At 61.7% G+C, this 27,847-nt stretch overlaps 2 protein-coding genes across 2 annotated transcripts; one reads left to right on the forward strand and one right to left on the reverse strand.

Annotated features, from left to right (window-relative positions):
* Positions 1 to 211: 211 nt before the first annotated feature.
* LOC308052513 (uncharacterized protein) lies at positions 212 to 6,261 on the forward strand (the record flags this gene model as incomplete). The annotated part of the gene is made up of 2 exons (XM_080364593.1): positions 212 to 638; positions 5,505 to 6,261. Coding segments are annotated over 2 exons (537 nt in total), but the record flags the coding sequence as incomplete, so codon positions are not given.
* Positions 6,262 to 8,533: 2,272 nt separating this feature from the next.
* Positions 8,534 to 27,544, reverse strand: ABCF1 (ATP binding cassette subfamily F member 1). Its single transcript, XM_080364594.1, is given in 27 exon segments — positions 8,534 to 8,794; positions 8,869 to 8,941; positions 9,049 to 9,113; positions 10,747 to 10,915; positions 12,458 to 12,490; positions 14,279 to 14,349; positions 14,469 to 14,543; positions 16,235 to 16,406; positions 18,546 to 18,658; positions 18,740 to 18,864; positions 18,951 to 19,034; positions 20,393 to 20,541; positions 20,615 to 20,754; positions 20,826 to 20,911; positions 21,003 to 21,103; positions 23,172 to 23,297; positions 23,401 to 23,475; positions 23,576 to 23,647; positions 23,761 to 23,811; positions 23,900 to 23,916; positions 23,919 to 23,958; positions 24,040 to 24,144; positions 24,339 to 24,373; positions 24,545 to 24,677; positions 26,177 to 26,260; positions 26,352 to 26,398; positions 27,475 to 27,544. Coding segments are annotated over 27 exon segments (2,475 nt in total). The 5' UTR covers positions 27,542 to 27,544; the 3' UTR covers positions 8,534 to 8,627.
* Positions 27,545 to 27,847: the final 303 nt, after the last annotated feature.

Here is a 27,847-nt window from a genome sequence, read left to right on the forward strand (position 1 = left end):
CCCTGTGACCCCCCCGAACCTCCAAATCCCTGTGACCCCCCTGACCCCAAAACCCCTGTGACCCCCTGAACCCCATTTTCTCTTCCCCCCAAACCCCCTGCTCCCCATTTTTCCCCCCACCCCCCTGCCCCCCCCCAAACCCCCCTGTCCCCCTCCCATTCCTCCCCCCGCCACCCCCAAACCCCCCTGACCCCCCTTTTTCTCTCCACAGGCCCCCACGGCGGGTGGCGGCGGCGGGGAGGGGCACCCGGCCTCCCCCCCCCCGGGATCCCCGGGGGTCCCCGAATGTTGGGTCCCCCCCCCCCTCAACGCGGCGACTTTTGGGACCCCACGGAAGCAGGGGGGGGGGGCGGCGGCGGGGGATCCCTACGAGGGGGGGGGCCCCCCCCCTCCCAACCACGGGGGGATGCGCGGGGGGGGCCCCTTTCACCGGCCCCAGCGGCCGCAGCGGCGCCGACCCCCCCCCACCTCCGCCGCCCCCCCCCGTATCGCTGCCGTGGTGGTGGCGGCGGTGGGGGGGGGGGGGCGCAGCGGGGGGCCCCCCCCACCCCCCCCCAATGGCACCCGTGGGGGGGGCGGCCCACCCGGCGACCACTGGGCAGAGCCACCCGGGCGATCACCCCCGGGCCACGCTGGAGGTAAATGCGGGGGGGGGCCATGGCTTTGGGGGGCCCCCCCCCCCCCCGCGTGGGAGGGGCCAGTGGGGCGCCCCCTCCCCCCCACCCCCCCCCCGCCCCCCCGCCGCCGTTTTTGCCACGTTGGTGGGGGGGGGGGAGGAGGAGGAGGAGGAGGGGGGGGGGAACCGCCCCACCCCCCCCGCCGCAGCATCATCCCCACCCTCGCCCCCCCCGCTTGAGCCGCCCCCCCCCGGCCCGTGGGGGAGGGGACCCGATTGGCGCCGGCCCCACATGGGCCTCTGAGACCCCCCCCCCCCCCCAATATGTCACCCCGACTCCCCCACCCCAAAACGAACCCCGAACCGACCCCCCCGCGGCGGCCACGGGAACTGAGAGAGGGGAGTTAGAACCGGGTCTAGGAGGGTACAGTGGGTGTTAGAACCGGTTCTAGGGGGGTACAGCGGGAGTTAGAACCGGTTCTAGGAGGGTACAGCGGGTGTTAGAACCGGTTCTAGGAGGGTACAGGGAGCGTTGGAACCGGTTCAGAACATTGGAACCAGTTCTAGGAGGGTACAGTGGGTGTTAGAACCGGGTCTAGGAGGGAACAGTGAGCGTTAGAACTGGTTCAGAGCATTGGAACTGGTTCTAGAGGGTACAGCGGGAGTTAGAACCGGTTCTAGGAGGGTACAGTGAGCATTAGAACCGGTTCTAGGAGGGTACAGTGGGAGTTAGAACCGGTTCTAGGGGGGTACAGCGGGAGTTAGAACCGGGTCTAGGAGGGAACAGTGGGCGTTAGAACCGGTTCTAGGAGGGTACAGTGAGCATTGGAACCGGTTCAGAGCATTAGAACCAGTTCTAGGAGGGTACCGCGAGCATTGGAACCGGTCAGAGCATTGGAACTGGTTCTAGGAGGGTACAATGAGCATTGGAACTGGTTTATAGGAGGGTACAGGAGCGTTAGAACCAGTTCAGAGCGTTGGAACCGGTTCTAGGAGGGTACAGTGGCTGTTAGAACCGGTCCTAGGAGGTACAGCGAGCGTTGGACCCGGTTCAGAGCGTTGGAACTGGTTCTAGGAGGGTACAATGAGCATTGGAACCGGTTTCTAGGAGGGTACAGCGGGTGTTTAGAACCGGTTCAGAGAGTTGGAACCAGTTCTAGGAGGGTACAAAGAGCATTGGAACTGGTTCTAGGAGGGTACAGGGAGCGTTAGAACCAGTTCTAGGAGGTACAGCAAGCGTTAGAACCAGTTCAGAGCGTTGGAACTGGTTCTAGGAGGGTACAATGAGCATTGGAACCGGTTCTAGGAGGGTACAGTGGGCGTTTAGAACCGGTTCAGAGCGTTAGAACTGGTTCTAGGAGGGTACAGCAGGCGTTAGAAACCGGCTCTAGGAGGATACAGCAAGCATTAGAACTGGTTTTAGGAGGGTACAGCGAACATTAGAACCAGTTCAGAGCATTAGAACCAGTTCTAGGAGGGTAGAGTGAGTATTAGAACTGGTTCTAGAGGGTACAGTGAGCATTAAAACCGGTTCTAGGAGGGGCAGGAGGGAGTGATGGAGGAGATAGAACCAGTTCTAGGAGGGGCACAACAAGCATTGGAACCAGTTCTAAGAGGGGCGGGGAGAGCATGATTGGAGTTAGAACCAGTTCTAGAGACGTGGAGTTGGAACCGGTTCTAGGAGGGGCAGGAGGGAGTGATGGAGTTAGAACCAGTTCTAGGAGGGGCTGCAGGGCGTGACGGAGTTAGAACCAGTTCTAGAAGGGGCAGGGAGAGCACGATGGAGTTAGAGCCAGTTCTAGGAGGGCAGGAGGGAGCAATGGAGTTAGAACCGGTTCTAGGAGGGGCTGCAGGGAGCAATGGAGTTAGAACCAGTTCTAGGAGGGGCTTCAGGGAGCGATGGAGTTAGAACCAGTTCTAGGAGGGGCAGGAAGCACGACAGAGTTAGAACCGGTTCTAGGAGGGGCAGGAGGGTACAACAAGCGTTAGAACCGGTTCTAGGAGGGCTGCAGGGAGTGACGGAGTTACAACCAGTTCTAGGAGGGGCAGGAAGGCACATGGGAGTTAGAAACCGGCTCTAGAAGGGGCCACAAGGGATGATGGGAGTGGGAACCGGTTCTAGGAGGGGCTGCGGGCAGTGGTGGAGTTAGAACTAGTTCTAGGAGAGCCCGCAAGGGCTGATGGTAGTTGGAACGGTTTCTAGGAGGGACCAGAGGGAGCGGTGGGTTGGAACTGGTTCTTGAGGGGCCGCAACAGATGATGGGGGTTAGAACCGGTTCTAGGAGGGGGCTGCAGGGAGTGGTGAAGTTGGAACCAGTTCCAGAACAGGCCCCAGGGCATAATGGGAGTTAGAACTGGCTCTAGGAGGGGCCTCAGGGAGTGATGGGAGTTGGCACCAGTTCTAGGAGGGGCCGCAAGGGATGATGGGAGTTAGAACCAGTTCTAGGAAGGCTCATGGGGAGTGATGGAGTTAGAACTGGTTCCAGAACAGGCCTCAGGGCACAATGGGAGCTGGAACTGGTTCTAGGAGGGGCAGGAGGGCACAATGAGAGTTAGAACTGGCTCTAGGAGGGGCCACAAGGGATGATGGGAGTTGGAACCAGTTCTAAAGCAGGCTGCAGGAGATGACGGGGGTTAGAACCAGTTCTAAGAGTGGCAGGGAGTTGAGGGGGTTAGAACTGATTCTAGGAGGGCACAGTGGGAGTTAGAACCAGTCCTAGAACAGGCCGCAGGCATGATGGGAGTTAGGACAGGCTCTAGACACAATGGCAGCTAAAACCAGCTCTAGGAGGGGCAGCAAAGACACGATGGCAGCTAAAACCAGCTCTAGGAGGGGTGCTGGGAGTTAAACCCGGCTTGGGGGAGGGGGGGTGCGCAGGGCACGCTGGGAGTTAAACCCGGCTTGGGGGGGGAGCGCAGGGCATGCTGGGAGTTAAACCCGGCTTGGGGGCGGAGCGCAAGGGCATGCTGGGAGTTAAACCCGGCTTGGGGGCGGGCGGCGAGCGCAGGGCATGCTGGGAGTTAAACCCGGCTTGGGGGGGGAGCGCAGGGCATGCTGGGAGTTAAACCCGGCTTGGGGCGGAGCACAGGGCATGCTGGGAGTTAAACCTGGCTTGGGGGGCGGAGCGCAGGGCATGCTGGAGTTAAACCCGGCTTGGGGGCGGAGCACAGGGCATGCTGGGAGTTAAACCCGGCTTGAGGGGGGGGAGCGCAGGGCATGCTGGGAGCTAAAACCGCTTCTAAGCCCAGCCCAGCCTGGGAGCTGCCTCAGCGCCCCACACTTGGCTGTGGGGCTGGACCAGGACTCTGTGGGGCAGGATTAAGGTTCTCCAGGCCAGGACCAAACGCCGTGGGGCAGGATCGAGGTTCTGTGGGGCAGGACCAGGATTATATGGGGCAGGGTTAAGATTCTGTAGGCCTGGACCAAACGCCATGGGGCAGGACCAGCATTCTATGGGGCAAGATCAAGGTTCTATGGGGCAGGACTGAGGTTCTATGAGGCAGGACAAGGTTCTATGGGGCAGGATCAAGGTTTATGGGGCAGACCCTGGCGCTGTGAGGCAGAATTGAGGTTCTGTGGGGCAAGACCGAGATTCTATGGGGCAGACCCATATGCTGTGGGGCAGGACCTGGCTTCTGTGGGCAGACCCTGCCGCTGCGGGGCAGGACCAAAAGGTTCTATGGGGCAGGATCAAGGTTCTATGGGGCCAGGACCAGAAGGTTCTGTGGGGCAGGGCCAGGACTCTATGGGGCAGGACCGAGGTTCTATGGGGCAAGACCGAGATTCTATGGGGAAGGACCGAGGTTCTATGGGCCAGGCCCAAGGTTCTATGGGGCAGGACCAGAAGGTTCTATGGGTCAGGACCGAGGTTCTGTGGGGCAGGGCCAGGACTCTATGGGGCCAGGCCCGAGGTTCTATGGGGTAGGGCCAGGACTCTATGGGGCCAGGCCCGAGGTTCTGTGGGCAGGCCTGAGATTCTATGGGACCAGGACTGAGGTTCTGTGGGGCAGGGCCAGGACTCTATGGGGCCAGGACCGAGGTTCTATGGGGCAGGCTGAGGTTCTATGGGGCCAGGACCGAGGTTCTGTGGGGCAGACCCTTGTGCCATGGGGCAGAATTGAGCTTCTATGGGGCAGGACCAAGGTTCTGTGGGACAGGGCCAGGACTCTATGGGCCAGGACTTAGGTTCTATGGGGCAGCCCCTAGTGCCGTGGGGCAGAATTAAGGTTCTATGGGGCAGGACCGAGGTTCTGTGGGGCAGGGCCAGGACTTAGGTTCTATGGGCAGGACAGAAGGTTCTGTGGGGCAGGGCCAGGACTATGGGGCCAGCCCCAAGCTTCTATGGGGCAGGACCAGGACTCTATGGGCCAGAACTTAGGTTCTATGGGCAGACCTGAGGTGCCGTGGGGCAGAATTAAGGTTCTATGGGGCAGGACTGAGCTTCTATGGGGCAAGACCGAGATTCTGTGGGGCAGAGCCAGGACTATGGGGCCAGCCCCGAGCTTCTATGGGGCCAGCCCCTAGCACCATGGGGCAGAATTGACCTTCTATGGGGCAGAATTGACCTTCTATGTGGCAAGCCCACCATTCTATGCGGCACAACCCCCCATTCTATGGGGCACAACCCACCGCCGCGGGGCCGGCCCGGGGTTCTATGGGGCGCCTCATGCGCCGTGGGTCTCAATCCCCCACCTTGCAACTCCGCCATAGACTCAACCACCCCTATAAACCTCAACCCAATATCGCGCCCCCAAGCCCTTCACCCCACACACTTTCCCCCCCCACACCCCCGCCATGGGGCCGCCGTGGGGCAGCCATGGGCAGCCGTGGGGCCGCCGTGGGGCCTGACGCGCCCCCCCCCTCCCCCCCCCCTTTTCTCTCACGCAGACATGTCCGGCCGCGCCGTCTGTCGCCATTTCATGCTGAAGGGCAGCTGCAGGTACGACAACAACTGCGCCTTCTACCACCCCGGCGTCAACGGGCCCCCCCTGCCCTAGCGCCGCCCCCCCCCCGAAACAACCGCACCCCCAAAACCCCCCAAACCCCCCCCCAAAACCAACCCACCGCCCCCTATGGCTTCTGTGAGGCCGCGGCGGGAATCAGCCTGAACCCCCCCCAAACTGGGTCAATATACACCTGGGGGGGGTTGATATACACCTGGGGGGGGGGCAATTACACCTGGGGGGCAAATAGACCTTGGGGGGGTCGATATACACCTGGAGGGGTCAGTTAGACCTGGGGGTCAATTAGACCTGGGGGTCAATTAGACCTAAGGGGGTGAATTATACCTGGGGGTCAATATACAACTGGGGGACCAATATACAACGGGGGGGTCAATATACACCTGGGGATTAATTAGACCTGGGGTGTCAATTAGACCTTGGGGGGTCAATTAGACCTGGGGGTCAATTAGACCTGGGGTTAATTACACCTGGGGGTTAATTACACCTGGGGGTCAATTAGACCTGGAGGGTCAATTAGACCTGGGGTTAATTACACCTGGGGGTCAATATACAACTGGGGGGTCAATATACACTGAGGGTGGAATTACACCTGGGGGTCAATTACACCTGGGGGTTAATTAGAACTGGGGTGTCAATTAGACCTTGGGGGGTCAATTAGACCTGGGGGGTCAATATACAACTTGGGGTCAATATACAACTGGGGGTCAATTAGACCTGGGGGTCAATTAGACCTGGGGGGGTTAATTAGACCTGGAGGGGTTAATTACACCTTTGGAGGGGGGGGATGCCACGCTATGGGGCAGAAAGGGCCAGGCTATGGGGCAGAAATACCCCCCTATGGGGCAGAAATGGTCACTAGGGGGGGTTATAGTTATGGGGGGGGGAGCCCCATTCACCTATGGGTAGATATACCCCCCCCCATAGGGTAGAAATACCCCCCCATGGGGCAGAAAATACCCCCCTATAGGGCAGAAATACCCCCCTATGGGGCAGAAATGTTCACTAGGGGGGATTATAGTTATGGGGGGGGGGACACAAAAGCCCCATATGGGGGTTAATTATAAATTGGGGGGGGGGGGGGGTGGTGAATTAGATGCAATTTGGGGTAAACTGCCCCATATGGGGGTAAATTATCAACTTGGGGGGGTTAAAATAAGTAAAGGGGGGTAAATAAATATATGGGGGGGTAATACCCCCCTATGGGTTAGAAATACCCCCCTATGGGGCAATAAACCCCCCAGGAGTTAAATCCCCTTAGATGGGGGTAACTACCCCCCCCAATATTAATTTACCCCCCCCACTAATTAACCCCCTTCAAATTTAAACACCCCCCCCCCCCCCCAGATTTATACCCCCCCCAAATTTTAGACACCCCCCCAAATTTTACACCCCCCCCCAGGTTTAAATACCCCCCCCCCCCTTTTACCCCGTAATTACCAATTTACCCCTTTTTGGGCCAAAACAGGGTGTGACCCCCCCCTTTCATATTAAAAGTTCGCATCAGCAACAGGGTAATTACCCCCCCCACCCCAAATTGCCCCAGTGGGAGTTGCCCCCCCCCCCAGGTCCTATTTGCCCCCCCCCACCCCCCCCAATGTCTAATTTGGGGGGGTCCCTAAATTCCGCCCCCCCCCCCCCCCACTTTGCGCCGGGACTGTTGCCCCTCCCCCCACACTCTGCGCCGCCGGGGGGGGGGGGGGTTGGGGGGGTTTTGGGGGGGGGGGGGCTGCGCCGGACGCTGTTTTCTGTGAAAACTTTGGCCGGGGGGGGGCCCCGCGCTGCCCCCCCCCCCGTTTTGTATATTTTGTACATTAATAATAAACTGATGGAAAAAATGCTGCAAAAAAACCCCAAATTAAGCGTTACTGGCTGGGGGGGGGCGGGGGGGGGGGCGGCGTGTTCACTCTGGAGCCTAATGGTGGTGTTCAATCTGGAGCCTATTGGGGGTGTTCACTCTGGAGCCTAATGGTGGTGTTACCACTTTGAAACATTGATGGTGTTCACTCTGGAACCTAATGAGGGTATTCACTCTGGAGCCTAATGGTGGTGTTACTGCCTTGAAACCTATTGGTGGTGTTCACTCTGGAACCTACTGATGGCGTTCACTCTGGAGCCTATTGGTGGTGTTACCGCTCTGAATCCTATTGGGGGTGTTCACTCTGGAGCCTAATGGGGGCGTTCACTCTGGAGCCTATTGGGGGTGTTCACTCTGGAGCCTAATGGTGGTATTACCACTTTGAAACCTATTGATGGTGTTTACTCTGGAGCCTATTTGGTGGCGTTCACTCTGGAGCCTAATGGTGGTGTTACTGCTCTGAATCCTATTGGGGGTGTTCACTCTGGAGCCTAATGGTGGTGTTACTGCTCTGAATCCTATTGGGGGTGTTCACTCTGGAACCTACTGATGGTGTTCACCCTGGAAACTACTGGGGGTGTTCACTCTGAAACCTATTGATGGTGTTCACTCTGGAGCCTAATGGTGGTGTTACTGCCTTGAAACCTATTGGTGGGTGTTCACTCTGGAACCTACTGATGGTGTTCACTGTGGAGCCAACTGGTGTTTACTCTGGACCTACTGATGATGTTTACTCTGGAACCTACTGGGGGTGTTCACTCTGGAACCTACTGGGGGTGTTCACTCTGGAACCTACTGATGGTGCTTGCTCCGGAACCAACTACTGCCGTTCACTCTGGAACCTACTGAAGGCCACTCTGGAACCTACTGCTGTTCACTGTGGCACCTATTGCTGCCGTTCACTCTGGAACCTACTGAAGGCCACTCTGGAACCTACTGGCGTTCACTGCGGAGCCTATTGCTGCCGTTCACTCTGGAACCTACTGATGCTCACTCTGCAACCCCCCACTGGTGCCCACTCAACCACCAACTCATTGACTCTGGAAGACACCACCAGCGTTCAATGGGAACCAACTGCCTCTGTTCACTCTGAACCCTACTGATGGCACCCCCCAAATAAATGCACTTTCCAGCCGCTCCCGCACCACTTGCTCTTTATTTGGGGGGGGTAGGGGGTGCCCCCCGGCCCCCTCACTCGCGGGGCCGGTTCACCACGACCTCCCCCAGCGCCTCCAGCACCTCCCGCTTGTAGTCGTCGAAATCGCCGTCGATTTGGCTGAGCCCTTGATCCTCCACCACCCAGAGCTGGCAGCCGGTCTCGGTGATCAACCGCGCGTCGTGGCTCACCACGATGACCGCTGTGACGTCATCATGACGTCATCATGACATCACCATGACGTCACAAACCGCCCCCCCCATTCCCCAGCCTCACCGCCCCGATAGTCGTTGATGGCGTCGGCCAAAGCGTCGATGGATTCGATGTCCAGGTTGTTGGTGGGTTCGTCCTGGGGTGGGGGGGAAGGGGGTGAGGGAGGGACCCAGGCGTCCGGGAGGCCCGCCCCCCGACCCACTTTGGCTCCGCCCCCCCTTTGGCCCCGCCCCCCCCGCTCACCAGGATGAGGACGTCGGGTTCCCGACAGGCGAGTTCAGCGAACACCACGCGGGCCTTTTGGCCACCTGTTGGGGGGGCGGGGCTTAGCGCTGGAAGCTCCGCCCCCCCGGGAGACTCCGCCCCCCCCACCCCCGGGAGACTCCGCCCCCAATGACTCCCTGGCAATGGCGCCCTGGCATCCTGTTAGCCCCGCCCACTCGGCTGGAGACTCCGCCCCCCTGGGGACAAGCCCCGCCTCTCCTGGGTGGCTCCGCCCCTCACTGCAGATGCATGGTGACCAGAGACCCCGCCCCCTTTCATCAGGCTCCACCCCCTTTTCCACAGGCCCCACCCCCTTTTCCTAGATGCCCCCCTGCAAGCTCCACCCCCTTTCCCAACTCCACCCCCTTTCCCCAGGCCCCACCCCCTCTCTGCAAGCTCCACCCCCTTTTCCCAGGCTCCACCCCCTTTTCCCTGGCCCCACCCCCTTTTCCCTGGCCCCTCCCCCTGTGCAGACCCCTCCCCTGGTCTGACCCCTCCCCCTATGCTGACCCCTCCCCCTGTGCTGACCCCTCCCCTTTGCTGACCCCTCCCCCCTGTGACCCCTCCCCCTTTGCTGACCCCTCCCCCTAGTGCTGACCCCTCCCCCTTTGCTGACCCTTCCCCCCTGTGACCCCTCCCCCTTTTGCTGACCCCTCCCCCTGGTGACCCCTCCCCCTGCTCTGACCCCTCCCCTGGTCTGACCCCTCCCCTGTGCTGACCCCTCCCTCTGTGCTGACCCCTCCCCCTTTGCTGACCCCTCCCCCTGTGACCCCTCCCCCTTTGCTGACACCTCCCCCTGTGCTGACCCCTCCCCTGTGCTGACCCCTCCCCCTGTGACCCCTCCCCCTGTGCTGACCCCTCCCCTGTGCTGACCCCTCCCCCTGTGCTGACCCCTCCCCCTGTGACCCCTCCCCCTGTGCTGACCCCTCTCCCTCGGCCCTCCCTCCCCTCTGCTGACCCCTCCCCCTGTGACCCCTCCCTCTGTGCTGACCCCTCCCCCTTGGCTCATCCCTCCTATGGTCTCACTCCTCCCCTGCTCTGACCCCTCCCCCTGGTCTGACCCCTCCCCCTGTGCTGTCCCCTCCTTGTGCTGACCCCGCCCCTGTGTTGACCCCTCCCCCTTGGCTCATCTTCCTACGGTCTCACCCCTCCCCTGCTCTGACCCCGCCCCCTGTTCTGGCCCCACCCCCTGTGCTGACCCCCGCCCCCTGTGCTGACCCCTCCCCCTGCTGACCCCTCCCCCTTGGCTCATCTCTCCTATGGTCTGACCCCTCCCCTGTGCTGACCCCACCCCCTGGGCTGGCCCCTCCCCCTTGGCTCATCCTTCCTATGGTCTGACCCCTCCCCCTGGTCTCACCCCTCCCCTGGTGTGGCCCCGCCCCCTGTGCTGACCCCTCCCCCTTGGCTCATCCTTCCTATAGTCTCACCCCTCCCCTGTTGTGACCCCTCCCCTACTCTGACCCCTCCCCTGTGCTGACCCCTCCCCCTTTGCTGACCCCTCCCCCTGTGACCCCTCCCCCTCTGCTGAGCCCTCCCCCTGTGCTGGCCCCTCCCCCTTGGCTCATCCCTCCTATAGTCTCACCCCTCCCCTTGCCTGACCCCTCCCCTGGTGTGACCCCGCCCCCTTTGTGACCCCGCCCCCTTTGTGGCCCCGCCCCCTGCTGCGGCCCCGCCCACCGGAGAGCTTGGCGATCTGCAGGGTGTGCGCGTGGCCCTCGAGGCCGAAGCGGCCGAGGCATTTCCGCGCGTCCTGGTGCGGGAGGTTGAAGCTGCGCTGCAGGTACTCGGCCGCCGTCTCCTCCAGCCGCAGCTGCTCCGCCGCCTGCTGGTTGAAGAACCCCACTTTCTGGGGGGGGGGAAAGGGGGTGGGGGGTCAGGACACGCCCATGGGACATGGACACGCCCCCTTGGATCAACATCCCCCCCCCCCCGCTGCCTTGCTCAATGGAACAGCCCGGGGTGCAGGAGAGAGGCCACACACCCCCCCCCCAGTGGTTGTTGGTGAATGGAACAGCCCGGGGTGGGAGGGGAAGGGGGGGGGGGGGAGAGAGGCCACGCCCCCCCCAGTGGGTGTTGGTGAATGGAACAGCCCGGGGTGGGAGGGGAAGGGGGGGGGGGAGAGAGGCCACGCCCCCCCCAGTGGGTGTTGGTGAATGGAACAGCCCGGGGGGGGGGGGTGTGGGGGGGAGAGAGGCCACGCCCCCCCCCAGTGGGTGTTGGTGAATGGAACAGCCCGGGGTGGGAGGGGGGAAGGGGGGGGGGGGGGAGAGAGGCCACGCCCCCCCTAGTGGGTGTTGGTGAATGGAACAGCCCAGGGTGGGGAGGGGGGGGGAAAGGGGGGAGAGAGAGGCAACGCACCCCCCCAGTGGGTGTTGGTGAATGGAACAGCCCAGGGTGGGGAGGGGGGGGGGAAAGGGGAGAGAGAGAGGCCACGCCCTCCCCAGTGGGTGTTGGTGAATGGAACAGCCCAGGGTGGGGAGGGGGGGGGAAAGGGGGGAGAGAGAGGCCACACCCCCCCCAGTGGGTGTTGGTGAATGGAACAGCCCGGGGTGGGAGGGGGAAGGGGGGGGGGGAGAGAGGCCACGCCCCCCCCAGTGGGTGTTGGTGAATGGAACAGCCCGGGGGGGGGGGTGTGGGGGAAGAGAGGCCACGCCCCCCCCCAGTGGGTGTTGGTGAATGGAACAGCCCCAGGGTGGGAGGGGGAAGGGGGGGGGGGGGGGGGGAGAGAGGCCACGCCCCCCCTAGTGGGTGTTGGTGAATGGAACAGCCCGGGGGGGGGGGGGGGGGTGTGGGGGGAGAGAGGCTACGCCCCCCCCAGTGGGTGTTGGTGAATGGAACAGCCGGGGTGGAGGGGGATGGGGGGGGGGGGGAGAGAGAGGCCACGCCCCCTCCAGTGGGTGTTGTGTGAATGGAACAGCCCGGGGTGGGAGGGGGACAGGGGGACGGGGGTGGGGGGCAGAGAGGCCAGGCCCCCCCCAGTGGGTGTTGGTGAATGGAACAGCCCAGGGTGGGAGGGGGGAGGGGTGGGGAGGACACAGCTCGCCCCCCCTCCCCATGAAGCCACGCCCCCCAGTGGGTGGCCACGCCCCCATTCTTACACCTCCCCCCCACCCCAAGCCCCTCCCCTACAGCTCCTATAGTTCCACCCCCAGGTGTAGAAGCCCCGCCCCCTTTAGAGGCCACACCCCTTCAGAGACCCCACCCCCTTCACAGGCCACGCCCCCTTCACAGGCTCCACCCCTTTCATAACCCCCACCTCCTTAAAGACCCCCCACCCCTCCCAGGCCACACCCCCTCAATGCCCCCACCCCCTTTCACAGACCACGCCCCCTTCCCAGACCACGCCCCCTTCATAGACCACGCCCCTTCCCAGGCCACGCCCCCTCACCAGCCGGTGGTTCCTGCGCATCTGCCCCCGGATCTGCAACAAAAGGCACATTTTGGGGGGGGGGGATTCACCCCCAAAATCCCCACCTGCCCAACCCCGCCCTCCGAGCCCCTAAAACCCCCCAGGGTGTCACTGTTGGGTTCCCCCTTGCCCACCCCCCCCCTATTCCCCAAAACCCAGAGGACCACCCCCCCAAACTAACTCCTCCCCCCCTCACTGTGCCCCCCCATTTTGGGGTTGTACCCCCCCCCCCCCAATTTTGAGGCTACACTCCCCCCCATTTCGGTGCTATACCCCCCAAATTTTGGGGCTCTACCCCCCCCCATTTAGGGGCTGTACCCCCCCAAATTTTGGTGCTGTATCCCCCCCCATTTTAGGGCTGTACCCCCCCATTTTGAGGCTCTACCCCCCCCCCATTTTGAGGTTATAACCCTCCCCATTTTGGTGCTGTACCCCCCCCCCCCATTTTGAAGCTGTACCCCCCCGTTTTGGGCTCTACCCCCCCCCCCCATTTTGACACTATAACCCCCCCCCCATTTTGAGCCTGTACCCCCCCATTTTGAGGCTGTACCCCCCAAATTTTGGGGCTCTACCCCACCCATTTTAACACTGTACCCCCCAAATTTTGGGGCTCTACCCCCCCCCATTTTGACAATATAACCCCCCCCCCCCATTTTGACGCTGTACCCTCCCCATTTTGAGCCTGTACCCTCCCATTTTGACACCATAACCATACCCCCCCCCCCCCCATTTTGGTGCTGTCCCCCCCCCATTTTAACACTGTACCCCCTAAATTTTGGTGCTCTACCCCCCCCCATTTTGACACTATAACCCCCCCCATTTTGAGCCTGTACCCCCCCCTATTTTGAGGCTCTATCTCCCCCCATTATGACACTGTACCCCCCCCATTTTGAGCCTGTACCCCCCATTTTGGGGCTGTACCACCCCCACTTTAGGGGTTCTACCCCCCCCCCCCATTTTGGTGCTGTCCCCCCCCCATTTTAACACTGTACCTCCCAAATTTTGGTGCTCTACCCCCCCCCATTTTGACACTATATCCCCCCCCCCATTTTGGTGCTCTACCCCCCCCCATTTTGACACTATACCCCCCCCCCCCATTATGATACTGCACCCCCCCACTTTGAGGCTCTATCTCCCCCCCCCATTTTGAGGCTATAACCCCCCCATTTTGGGGCTGTACCCCCCCACTTTAAGGCTATAACGCCCCCCCATTTTGAGCCTGTACCCCCCCTCATTTTAGGGCTGTACCCCCCAAATTTTGGGGCTCGCCCCCCCCTCATTTTGACACTATAACCCCCCCCATTTTGAGCCTGTACCCCCCCCATTTTGACACTATAACCCCCCCCATCATTATGATACTGTACCCCCCCATTTTGAGGCTCTACCCCCCCATTTTGACACTGTACCCCCCCCATTTTGGGGCTCTACCCCCCCCCATTTTGACACTATAACCCCCCCCCATTATGATGCTGTACCCCCCCATTTTGAGGCTCTATCTCCCCCCATTATGACACTGAACCCCCCCTCATTTTGAGCCTGTACCCCCCCCATTTTGGGGCTGTACCACCCCCACTTTAGGGGTTCTACCCCCCCCCCCCCATTTTGAGGCTCTACCCCCCCCCACTTTGAGCCTGTACCCCCCCCATTTTGACACTGTACCCCCCCCATTTTGACACTGTACCCCCCCATTTTGAGGCTATAACCCCCCCCATTTTGACACTATAACCCCCCCCCCATTTTGACACTGTCCCCCCCCCCCCATTTTGGGGGTGCCCCCCCCCATTTTTGGGGTGTCCGTACCGGCGTGAGCTGCCCGGTGAGCAGCTGCAGCAACGTGCTCTTCCCCACACCATTGGGCCCCACGATGCAAACTGGGGGGGGGGGACACCAAAAATGGGGTGACCCATATTATTATAGGGTCTCCCCTACCCCCCCCAGGTATTTTGGGGTGTCCCCCCCCCCATATGGGTGTGTTTTTGGGGGGTCTCACCCCGGGACTCCATATCGATGCCAAAGTCCAGGTTGCGGAACAGCAGCTCCTGCCCCTCGTACCCGAAATCAACGCCTGGAAATGGGGGGGCGGGTTGGGGGGGGCACCCCAAAACACCCCCCCCCCAGCCCCATAGATTCCCCCCCCAGCCCCATAGAATCCCCCCAGTCCCATAGATTCTCCCCCCAATCCCATAGAATCCCCCCAGCTCCATAGAATCCACCCAGCCCCATACCTTCTCCCCCCAGTCCCATAGAGTCCCCCAGCCCCATAGAATGCCCCCAGCCCCATAGATTCTCCTCCCAGCCCCATAGAATGCCCCCAGCCCAACAGATTCTCCCCCCAGCCCCACAGAGTCCCCCCAGCCCCATAGATTCTCCTCCCAGCCCCATAGAATCCCCCCAGCTCCATAGAGTCCCCCCAGCCCCATAGAATCCCCCCAGCCCTATAGAGTCCCCCCAGCCCCATAGAATCCCCCTAGTCCCATAGATTCTCCTCCCAGCCTCATAGAATGCCCCCAGCCCAACAGATTCTCCCCCAGCCCCACAGAGTCCCCCCAGTCCCATAGATTCTCCTCCCAGCCCCATAGAATCCCCCCAGCTCCATAGAGTCCCCCCAGCCCCATAGAATTCCCCCAGCCCCATAGAATCCCCCCAGCCCTATAGAGTCCCCCCAGCCCCATAGAATCCCCCCAGCCCCATAGCTTCTCCCCCCAGCCCCATAGATCCCCATAGCCCCATAGATTCTCCTCCCAGCCCCATAGAATCCCCCCAGCCTCATAGAATCCCCAGCCCCATAGAATCCCCCCAGCCCCATAGCTTCTCCCCCAGCCCCATAGAATGTTCCCAGCCCAACAGATTCTCCCCCCAGCCCCATAGCTTCTCCCCCAGCCCCATAGCTTCTCCCCTTAACCCCATAGAATCCCCCCAGCCCCATAGATTCTCCCCCAGCCTCACCCCCAGCCCCATAGAATCCCCCCAGCCCCATAGAATCCCCTCAGCCCCATAGCTTCTTCCCCAGCCCCATAGAGTCCCCCCAGCCCCATAGCTTCACCCCCCAGCCCCATAGAATCCCCTCAGCCCCATAGCTTCTCCCCCCAGCCCCATAGAGTCCCCTCAGCCCCATAGCTTCTCCCCCCACTCCATAGCTTCTCCCCCAGCCCCATAGCTTCTCCCCTTAACCCCATAGAATCCCCCCAGCCCCATAGATTCTCCCCCAGCCCCACTCCCAGCCCCATAGAATCCCCCCAGCCCCATAGAATCCCCTCAGCCCCATAGCTTCTTCCCTCAGCCCCATAGAGTCCCCCCAGCCCCATAGCTTCACCCCCCAGCCCCATAGAGTCCCCTCAGCCCCATAGCTTCTCCCCCCACTCCATAGCTTCTCCCCCAGCCCCATAGCTTCTCCCCTTAACCCCATAGAATCCCCCCAGCCCCATAGATTCTCCCCCAGCCCCACCCTCAGCCCCATAGGATCCCCCCAAATCCCCCCCCAACCCCTCCCCCAGCTCCCCCCAATCCCCCCCAGCCCCATAGAATAACCCCAGCTCCATAGAATCCCCCCAATCCCATAGCGTCTCCCCTAGTCCCATAGAATCCCTCCACCCCATAGCTTCTCCCCGCACCCCATAGCTTCTCCCCCCAGCCCCATAGAATCCCCCCAAATCCCCCCCCAAACCCCTCCCCAGCCCCTCCCAACCCCCCTCAGCCCCCCCAACCCCCCCCCCAGCCCCATAGAAACCCCCCCCAGCCCCATAGACCCCCCCGTACCGTGCAGCCCGAGCACGGGGGGGCTGAGGGGGGGCGGGTTGGGGAAGGTGAAGCGCACGCTGTACTCGCGCGGGCGCTTGAGCAGCTCGGGAGCCTCCGGCGCCTCCTCGGCCGCCGCCCGGCGCCGGCACTTCTGCTGCTTCCGCGTCAGCGCCTCCTTCGTCTGCTTCTCCTGCGGGGGACACGGGATCCGCTCGGGATCCACTCGGGATCCATTCTGCCCCCTCCATCACCCAATCCACTCGGGGATCTGCTCGGGGATCCGCTGAGCGCCCACCCAACCCCCATCGCCCAATCCGCTCAGGGATCCACTCGGGATCCACTCTGCCCCCTCCATCACCCGACCCACATGGGGATCTGCTCGGGGATCCGCTGAGTGCCCACCCAACCCCCATCGCCCAATCCGCTCAGGGATCCACTCAGGGATCCGCTTGGGATCCACTCTGCTCCCCCCATCACCCGATCCGCTCAGGGATCCACTGAGCGCCCACCCAACCCCCATCGCCCAATCCGCTCGGGGTTCTGCTCTGCCCCCCCCCCCCCCCCCCCCCCCCCCCATCACGCAATGCGCTCGGGGATCCACTCTGCTCCCTCCATCACCCGATCCGCTCAGGGATCCGCGGAGTGCCCACCCAACCCCCATCACCCGATCCACTCGGGGATCCACTCTGCCGCGCCCCTCCCCCCCCCATCACCCAATGCGCTCGGGGATCCACTCTGCTCCCCCCATTACACGATGCGATTGGGGATCCGCTCTGCCCCCCATCACCCGATGCACTCGGGGATCTGCTCAGGATCCGCTCTGCTCCCATCACCCGATCCGCTCGGGGATCCGCTCGGGAATCCACTCTGCCCCCTCCATCACCCAGTCTGCTCAGGGATCCACTCTGTGCCCCCCCCTCCCCCCCCCCCCCCCCCATCACCCTATCCACCCTCCAGATCCCTCCAGATCCACTCTCCAGGTCCCTCTCGATCCACCCTCCAGGTCCGTCTAGATCCACCCTCCAGATCCCTCTTGATCCACCCTCCAGATCCCACTCGACCCACTCTCCAAATCCCTCTAGATCCTCCCTCCAGATCCCTCTTGACCCACTCTCCAGGTCCCTCTAGATCCACTCTCCAGGTATCTCTAGTTCCCCCCTCCAGATCCCTCTTGATCCACTCGCCAGATCCCTCTAGATCCACACTCCAGATCCCTCTCGATCCACCCACTAGATCCATCTCAATCCACCCTCCAGATCCCTCCCCATCCACTCTCCAGGTCCCTCTAGATCCACTCGCCAGATCCCTCTAGATCTGCCCTCCAGATCCCTCTCGATCCACTCTCCAGATCCCTCTAGGGCCACCCTCCAGATCCCTCTTAATCCACTCTCCAGATCCCTCTCGATCCACCCTTCAGAGATCCCTCTCAATACACTCTCCAGATCCCTCTCGATCCACTTGCCAGATCCCTCTAGATCCACCCTCCAGGTCCCTCTTGATCCACTCGCCAGATCCTTCTTGATCCATCCTCCGGGTCCCTCTAGATCCACCCTCTAGATCCCTCTCAATCCACTCGCTAGATCCCTCTAGATCCACCCTACAGGTCCCACTCAATCCACTCTCCAGGTATCTCTAGATCCAGCCTCCAGATATCTCTAGATCCACCCTCCAGATCCCTCTCGATCCATCCTCCATATCCCTCTAGATCCACTCGCCAAATCCCCCTCGATCCACCCTCCAGGTCCCTTTTGATCTGCCCTCCAGATCCCTCTTGACCCACCCACCAGATCCCTCTAGATCCAGCCTCCAGATCCCTCTTGATTCACCCTCCAGATCCAGTCTCCAGATATATCTGGATCCACCCTCCAGATCCCTGTAGATCCGCACTCCAGATATCTCTAGATCCAGCCTCCAGACCCCTCTTGATCCACTCTCCAGGTCCCTCTCGATCCACCCGCCTGATGCCTCTCGATCCACTCTCCAAGTCCCTCTAGATCCCTCTTGATCCGCTCTCCAGATCCCTCTCGATCCACCCTACAGATCCCTCTCAATCCACCTTCCAGGTCCCTCTCGATCCACTCGCCAGATCGCTCTAGATCTGCCCTCCAGATCCCTCTAGATCCACTCTCCAGGTCCCTCTCGATCCACCCTCCAGATCCCTCTAGATCCCCGCAGTAGATCCCTCCTGCCATACCCGCGATGTGCGGGGAGCTCACCAAGAACAACAGGGGTGCCCAGCACAGGGGGCGACCCAAAGACACCGGGGGGGTGCGAGACGCCACAGGAGCGGATCCCAGATCCCCCGCGATCCCGTGGGATCTCCCCTTACCGCCTGTTTGGTGGACTTGCCGCCGGCCTTGAGGTCGCGCAGCTTCTTCTCCTGCTTCTCAAACTGCTTGAGCAGCTCCTTCTGCTTCTGCTGATACATCTTCTTGAACGTCACTGCAAAGGGGGGCGCCGGGGGGTCATTAACACCCCGTTAATCACCCCGGCGGCCCTAATTAACACCATTAAGCCACGTACTGTAATTGCCGCGGTAGTAGAAGAGGCGCTGGGCGTCCAGGTGGATGATGTCGGTGCACACGTCATCCAGGAACCCTTGGTCGTGCGACACCACCAGCAGCGTCTTCTTCCAGCTCTGCAGGTAACTTTGGGGGTTCGGGGGGGACGTTGAGGGGTCACGGTGGCTTTGGGGACCCCCCCGGGTGTCACTTGTGACCCCCCCTGTACTCACTTGTTGAGCCAGATGACGGCGTTGAGGTCCAGGTGGTTGGTGGGCTCGTCCAACATGAGCAGCGTGGGCTCCATGAACAGGGCGCTGAGGGGGCGGAGATGGAACCGGGGTCATGATAGACACGCCCCCTCGCAGGCCACGCCCCCTCACAGGCCACGCCCCCTCACAGGCCACGCTCCTTTGGAGAACACACCCCCCAGAGGCTCCACCCCCCCCCCACTGGCCCCATCCCATTTAGAGGCCACACTCCCTTCACAGACCCCCACCCCTTCACTGGCCACACCCCTTTAGAGGCCACACCCCCCAGAGGCTCCACCCCCTCACAGGCCCCGCCCCCTTTAGAGGCCACACCCCCTTCACAGACCCCCCAGCCCTTCACTGGCTACACCCCTTCAGAGGCCACACCCCCCAGAGGCTCCACCCCCTTCATAGACCCCACCCTTTCACTGGCCACACCCCCAGAGGCTCCGCCCCCTCACAGACCACGCCCCCTTTAGAGGCCACACCCCCTTCACAGACCCCCAGCCATGGCCCCGCCCCCTCCACAGGCTCCACCCCTTTTACAAACCCCGCCTCCTTCATAGACCACCACCCCTCCCAGGCCACACCTCCTCAATGACCCCACCCCCTTTCCCAGACCACGCCCCCTTCAGAGACCCCCAGCTATGGCCCCGCCCCCTTCCCAGGCCACACCTCTTCAATGACCCCACCCCCTTTCAGACCACGCCCCCTTCACAGGCTCCACCCCTTTCACAAGCCCCGCCCCCTTTAGAGACCCCACCCCCTTCACAGACCCCACCCATTCACCGGCCACACCCTTTTAGTAGCCCTGCCCTCTCACAGGCCACACCCCTCATAGACCCCGCCCCTTCACAGGCCACACTCCCTTCAGAGACCCCCCAGCTATGGCCCCGCCCCCTTCACAGGCTCCACCCCTTCCATAAGCCCCGCCTCCTTTGAGACCCCACCCCTCCCAGGCCACACCCCCTCAATGACCCCACCACTTTCCCAGACCACGCCCCCTTCACAGGCCACACCCCCTTCAGAGACCCCCAGCTATGGCCCTGCTCCCTTCCCAGGCCACACCTCTTCAATGACCCCACCCCCTTTCAGACCACACCCCCTTCACAGGCTCCACCGCTTTCATAAGCCCCACCCCCTTTAGAGACCCCACCCCCTTCACAGACCCCCACCCATTCACCGGCCACACCCTTTCAGTAGCCCCGCCCTCTCACAGGCCACACCCCTCATAGACTCCGCCCCTTCACAGGCCACACCCCCTTCAGAGACCCCCACCTATGGCCCCCCTCTTCACAGGCTCCACCCCTTTCACAAGCCCCGCCTCCTTTGAGACCCCACCCCTCCCAGGCCACACCCCCTCAATGACCCCACCCCCTTTCCCAGACCACGCCCCCTCCCAGACCCCGCCCCCCATCACTCACCGCGCCAGCGACACCCTCATCCTCCACCCCCCCGAAAACTTCCTTGTCGCCCTATTCTGCATTTCGGGGTTAAACCCCAAACCGGCCAAAATCCTTCTCGCTTTGGCCTCGGCCGCGGCCGCCCCGATGGCCCGAAGCTCCTCATACACCTGCATGGCACATCAAGGGTTAAATTTGGGGGGGTTTCAGGGGGTCCCCAATGTCCCCAAGTGTCCCCCGAACCTTTTCCAAGCGCTCGGCGGCCGCGTCGTCGCCCCCGTCCAGCAGCGTTTGGAGCCGCTTCTCTTCATCCAGTAGGCGCAGGCGTTTGGTGTCGGCGCGCAGCACGGCTTGAACGGCCGGCGTCTCGTCCGCGACCACCTCTGTGGATTTTGGGGGTGATTTTGGGGGGGTTTGTGGTGTTTTGGGGGGGTTTGGGGACCCCCAGACTCACCCTGTTCGCACAGCAACACGTCGATGTTGGGGGGGATGCTGAGCGCGCGGTTCGCGATGTGTTTGAGCAGCGTTGTCTTCCCTTTGCTGGTAATGAATAGGAGGTGAAGTGTTAATTTGGGGGGGGTCGTGACGCCCCCCAAAATGCCCCCCCACCCCCAGGGTGGGGAACACCCACCCATTGGGTCCCACGAGGCCGTAGCGGCGCCCGGCTACGATATAGAGGTCGGCGTTGACGTAAAGGTCCTTTCCGTGGGCTGAGATGCTGAACTTCTCCAGCTGGGAGGGGAAAAGGGGGGGTCAGGAAACTCCCCAAAACCCTGAATAACCCCCCCGTAATGCAGTGGTACAGCCCAAACCCCAAACAACCCCCCCGCAATGCAGGTGGTACAGCCCAAACCCTGAGCAACCCCCCCGCAACGCAATGGTACAGCCCAAACCCTAAACAACCCCCCCCGCAACACAGTGGTACGGCCCAAAGCCTGAACAACCCCCCCCGCAACGCAGTGGTACGGCCCAAAGCCTGAACAACGCCCCCCCGCACCGGAGTGGTACAGCCCAAACCGTGAATAACCACCCCACAACGCAGTGGTACAGCCCAAACCCTGAACAACCCCCTCGCAACGCAGTGGTACGGCCCAAACCCCGAACAATCCCCCCGTAACGCAGTGGTACGGCCCAAACCCCGAACAACCCCCCCGCAACACAGTGGTACAGCCCAAACCCCGAACAACCCCCACGCAACGCAGTGGTACAACCCAGTTGGGGCTTTTCCCCAGCATAATGGTATGACCCAGTTTCCCCACTGTAATGGTACAATCTGGTTCGCCCCCATTTTAAGCTCAATGGTATGACCCCGCCTCCCCCCTTTCGCAATGGTGCACCCCAGCCCCCCCCTTTCCCCAGTACAACGGTACAACCTGTCCCCCCCTTTCCCAATATATTGGTGCACCCCAGCTGCCCCCTTTCCCCAATACAATGGTACGACCTGTCCCCCCTTTTCCCAATATATTGGTGCACCCCAGTTCCCCCCTCCCCCAGTACAATGGTACAACCCTTCTCCCCTCTTTCTCAATGGCACACCCCAGTCCCCCCCTCACATAATACAATGGTACAAACCCTTCTCCCCGCTTTCTCAATGGCGCACCCCCAGCCCCCCCTTTCCCCAGTACAATGGTATGACCCTCCTCCCCTCCTTCCCAATATATTGGTGCACCCCAGTCCCCCCCCTCCCCCAGTACAATGGTATGACCCTCCTCCCCCCTTTCTCAATGGCGCACCCCAGCCCCCCCTTTCCCCAGTACAATGGTACGACCTGTCCCCCCTTTTCCCAATATACTGGTACACCCCAGTCCCCTCCTCCCCCAATACAATGGTACGACCTGTCCCCCCTTTCTCAATGTATTGGTGCACCCCAGCTGCCCCCTTTCCCTAGTACAATGGTACAACCCTTCTCCCCCCTTTCTCAATGGTGCACTCCAGCCCCCCCTTTCCCCAGTACAATGGTATGATCTGTCCCCCCCTTTCCCAATATAGTGGTGCACCCCAGTCTCCCCCTCCCCTAATCCAACGGTATGACCTGTCCCCCCTTTTCCCAATATAGTGGTGCACCCCAGTCCCCCTCTCCCATAATACAATGGTACAACCCACCTCCCCCCTTTCTCAATGGAGCACCCCAGCCCCCTCTTTCCCCAATACAATGGTACGACCTGTCCCCCCCTTTCCCAATGTATTGGCGCACCCCCAGTCTCCCCCCCCATAATACAATGGTACAACCCACCTCCCCCCTTTCTCAATGGCGCACCCCAGCCCCCCCTTTCCCCAGTACAATGGTACGACCTGTCCCCCCTTTTCCCAATATAGTGGTGCACCCCAGTCCCCCTCTCCCCCAATACAATGGTACAACCCTCCTCCCCCCTTTCTCAATGGCGCACCCCACCCCCCCCCTTTCCCCAATACAATGGTACGACCTGTCCCCCCTTTTCCCAATGTATTGGCGCACCCCACCCCCCCCTTCCCCCACCACAACGGTACGACCTGTCCCCCCTTTTCCCAATGTATTGGCGCACCCCAGTCCCCCCCCCCCAGTACAATGGTACAACCCACCTCCCCCCTTTCTCAATGGCGCACCCCACCCCCCCCTCCCCCCACCACAATGGTACAACCCACCCCCTTTTTTCCCAACATAACCCTGCATCCCACTGGAAGGCACCAAGCGCCTGGTACAGGGGGGGGACCCGGGCGATACCACCTCACCAGGATCGGGGGGGAGACAGCTGCCACCTCGGCTGGTTTTGTGGCGAATGGGGGTGTTTTTTTGGGGTGAATCATGGCATTTTGGGGTCACCTTGATGTCAGAAGCGTTCTCCAGCATTGCCTGACGCGACGAGAGCTCAGCCTGCGACACCGAGAAGTCGTTCTCCCCCGCGGCCGCCGCCGCCTTCATGGTGGCCACTTGCCGCTCATATTCCATCTAGAGGTTGGGGAGGGGGCGGAGCCAATCAGGGGGCGTGGTCAGCCACACCCACTGCAGCAAACCACGCCCCCTTTGGGGATAAGGCTCCGCCCCCTTTCACCTGCTTCTTTAGCTTTTTCTTCTCTTTTTTGCTGACGCGGGCGTCCGGTTCGGCCTTCGGCGCCTCCTCTTCCTCCTGTAATGGGGGCGCCCCCCCAAAACCCCCCTGTATCAGCTGCAGGGGACCCAGGCGTCCGGCGGCCACCCCCCCCCCCGCTTTGCGCTGTGGGACTCACGGGCTCGCTGCCCTTCGGGGGCTCTTCGGCCTCATCCTCCTCATCATCATCACATAGGGCAGTGAATTTGTTCTGGGAGAACACAGAGACACAATTTGGGGGGGATACACAAAATTGGGGGGATGCCAGCACCCCCCATCCCGCAGAACAAAGGACCCAGGCGTCCGGGTTTGCCCCGCCCCCACCTTTGTGTTGTCATCGGAGCCTTCAGCCTCATCCTCACTGGGGGCTTTTCCCTGAGGGGGGGGGTGGGAAATATAGGGTGAGACCCCCAAATTTGCAGACACCCCCCCCCCCTCAAAAACTTGACACCCCCTCATTCACCTGCCGCTTCCCCTTGCGTTCTTGCGGCTCTTCCTCTTCTTCTCGCCCTCCTCTTCCTCCTGCCCGCAGGAAGGGACCCAGGCGTCCGGCCCCTCTCATAACGCTTTAGGGGTGCCCCCCACCCCCTCTGAGCCCCCCACCTTTTTGCCTTTGCCCTTGGCGCCCCGCGAGCCTTCGTCCCTGCGCTCCTCCTCCTCCTCTTCCTCGCTCTGCTCCCGGCTCAGCGCCGCAAAGACGTTCCCACCCTACGAGAGTGTTGGGGGACATGGGGACCCCAATTCTAGGGGGTGTGTGTCCCCCCCTGTATTCCAAAAAGTGCCAGTTTTACCCTCCCCACCCCCAAATTCTGGCTCCTCCCCCCACTTTTAGACCCCCCTCCCAACCCCTCAAAGCCGCCCTGAGGATATTTTGGGGATCCCCCCCCCCCCCATTTGCTCACCTTCCTCCTCCTCCCCCCTTTCCTGGGGGCTGGAGCTGTGGGGCAGACAAGTGGGGGGGGTGGTTAGTGAGCAACCATAGAGTCTCAGCTCACCCACAGCCCAGAGCGGCCCAGCTTGGTGCTTCCTGGTAGGGACGCTCTGGCCAGGGAGGACTCGCTGCTCCTAGAGGTGGGGGGGGGTGATAATGGACCCCTCAAAATCTGACCTTCCTCCTCCTCTTCGTCGCTGCCGGCGGCCGCCAGTTCCCGCAGGCGCCGGCTAAGCTCCGCCTCCTCGTCCTCAGGCTCCGCCTCCGCACGCCGCCGGTCTTTCCGCCGGTCTCGCTTGCGCCGGGAGGCCTGGGGTGGGGGTGGGGGGGGGGGGAGGGCAGAACCTCGTTAAGATCCTCATTAATGACCATGTTTGTTACCCTGCTCGACTACTCCACGTCCCAGCCCCACGTCCCCCTTTAGCCGTGAAAGCCCAGCCCGAACCCCTTTAGCCACACCCCCTTTAGCCCCACCCTCTTTAGCCCCACCCCCTTTAGCCCCACCCCCCAAACCCACCCTCTTTAGCCCCACCCCCTTTAGCCCCACCCCCAGCTTCACTCCTATGGCCACACCCCTCAGCCCCACCCTTTATAGCCACGCCCTCCGCCCCACCCTTTAGCCCCACCCCCTTTAGCCCCACCCCCAGCCCCACCCTCTTTAGCCCCACCCCCAGCTTCACTCCCTTTGGCCACACCCCTCAGACGCACCCTCTTTAGCCCCACCCCCTTTAGCCCCACCTCCTTAGTCACACCCTCTTTAGCCCCACCCCTTTAGCCACGCCCCCTTTAACCCCACCCCTTCAGCCCCACCCTCTTTTGCTCCACCTACTTAGCTCCACCCCTTCAGGCCCATCCCTTTTACCCACGCCCACAGTCCCACCCTCTTTAGCTCCACCCCCTTTATTCCCACCCTATCTAGCCCCACCCGTTTTAAACCACACTCTCTTTAGCCCCACCCTCTTTAGCTCCACCCCTTTCACCCCTACCCTCTGCTCCATCCCACTTAGCCCCACCCTCATTAGCTCCACCCCCTTTGGCCACGCCCACAGCCCCACCCTCTTTAGCCCCACCCCCTTCAGCCACACCCTCTGCTCCACCCCATTTAGCCCCACTCTTTTAGCCACACCCACAGCCCCACCCTCTTCAGCCCCACCCCTTTAGCCACGCCCACAGCCCCACCCTCTTTAGCTCCACCCCCTTCAGCCACACCCTCAGCCCCACCCCTTTTAGCCCCACCCTCTTTAGCTCCACCCCCTTTGGCCACACCCTCAGCTCCACCCCATTTAGCCCCACCCTTTTAGCCTCCCCACAGCCCCACCCTCTTTAGCCCCACCCCCTCTAGCCACGCCCACAGCCCCACCCTCTTTAGCCCCACCCCCTCTAGCCACACCCACAGCCCCACCCTCTTTAGCCCCACCCTCTTTAGCTCCACCCCTTCAGCCCCACCCTCAGCCCCACCCCATTTAGCCCCACCCCTTTACCCACGCCCACAGCCCCACCCTCTTTAGCCCCACCCCATTTAGCCACGCCCACAGCCCCACCCTCTTTAGCCCCACCCTCTTTAGCCACACCCCCTTTAGCCCCACCTTCAGCCCCACCCCATTTAGCCCCACCCCTTTACCCCCACCCCATTTAGCCACGCCCACAGCCTCACCCTCTTTAGCCCCACCCTCTTTAGCCACACCCCCTTTAGCCCCACCCTCCGCCCCACCCCATTTACCCCCACTCTTTTAGCCCCACCCACAGCCCCACCCCCTTTAGCCCCATCCCTTTAGCCCCGCCCCCTCGTTAGCTCCACCCCTGACGAACCTGCTGTGGCGCCGCCTCCGTCTCGGGGGCCACGGGGGGGGCGGGGGGGGCCGATTTCTCCTCCTCCGCCAACTCCTCGAAGAACTGGTGGGGGGGGAGGGGGTAAAGGGCGGGGTCAGGGGTCAAGGTCAAGCTCCGGGGTCAGAGGTCAGAGGTCAAGGGTCACGGCACTCACCGATTTCTTGCCCCGCCGGTCCCGCTTCCCTTTGCGCACCGGCTGGGCTGGGGGGGGGAGGGGCAGCCATGAATGGACCCAGGCGTCCGGGCACACCTCACCCCGAGGGACCCAGGCGTCCGGGGCGGCCACCCCCACCCCAAGAGACGCCAGACGCACCCATAGGGTTAATTCGGCCCCTATAGGGCTTAATTCCCTCCCACCAAAGGGTTTAATTCCCCCCCCCCAAAGGGTTAATTCCCCCCTAAAGGGTTTAATTCCACAGCAAAAGGGGTTTAATTCAACTCTAAAGGGTTTAATTCCCCCACCAAAGGGGTTTAATTCCCCCCCAAAAGGGTTAATTCGCCCCTAAAGGGTTTAATTCCCCCCCCAAAAGGGGTTAATTCTTCCCCCAAAAGGGTTTAATTCCCCCCCAAAAGGGTTTAATTCCCCCCAAAAGGGGTTTAATTCACCCCTTAAGGGTCTAATTCCCCCCCTAAAGGGGTTTAATTCACCCCTAAAGGATTTAATTCCCCCCTCAAAGGGGTTTAATTCCCCCCCAAAAGGGTTTAATTCCCTCCCCCAAAGGGGTTTAATTCCCCCCCAAAAGGGTTTAATTCCCCCCTAAAAGGGGTTTAAGTCCCCCCCAAAGGGTTTAATTCCCCCGCAAAAGGGTTTAATTCACCCCTAAAGGGTTTAATTCCCCCCCAAAAGGGTTTAATCCCCTCCCCAAAAGGGTTTAATTCCCCCCCCAAAAGGGGTTTAATTCACCCCTAAAGGGTTTAATTCCCCCTAAGGGGTTTAATTCACCCCCAAAAGGGTTTAATTCACCCCTAAAGAGTTTAATTCCCCACTAAAGTGTTTAATTCCCCTCTTAAAGTGTTGATCCCCCCCCAAAAGTGTTGATCCCCCCCAAAAGTATTGATCCCCCCCTTTAAGGCCCAATTCCCCCCTCAGAGGGTCGATCCCCCCCTCAAACTGTTCCCCCCCCCCCCCCCCACAAGGGGACCCAGGCGTCCGGCTGTCCCCACTCCCCCCCCCAAAAAAGGCATCACGATCCCCTGAGGGGACCCAGGCGTCCGGGGGGCTCCCCGGATGTCCCACAGCCCCTTGTTCCCCCCCCCCCAAATTCCGGGTTGCTCACCCTGCTCCTCGTCCTCCCCCCGCCATTCCTCCTGCTTGGCCAACGCCGGCCGCGCTCCCTTCGGCATGGCCGGGCGCCTCCTGCACTGCGCCTGCGCCGACACAGAGACGCGCCTAGAGCGCCACCTCCATGAGCACTCGCTTCCGGTCCGCCGACGCTTCCCATTGGTCCACCCCAACTCCCTCACGCTGCCCGCTGCCTGCTGATTCGTCCTCCCATTGGCTCCTCCCACCGCGCCCTTTATGGGGGGGAATTAACCCCTTTGGAGGGGAATTAAACCCTTTTGGGGGGGGGAATTAACCCCTTTTGGGGGGGGGAATTAAACCCTTTTGGGGGGGATTAAACCCTTTTGGGGGGGGAATTAACCCCTTTT

Source organism: Nesoenas mayeri (assembly GCF_963082525.1).
Source record: "Nesoenas mayeri genome assembly, contig: SCAFFOLD_192, whole genome shotgun sequence".
NCBI classification, from domain to species: Eukaryota; Metazoa; Chordata; class Aves; order Columbiformes; family Columbidae; genus Nesoenas; species Nesoenas mayeri.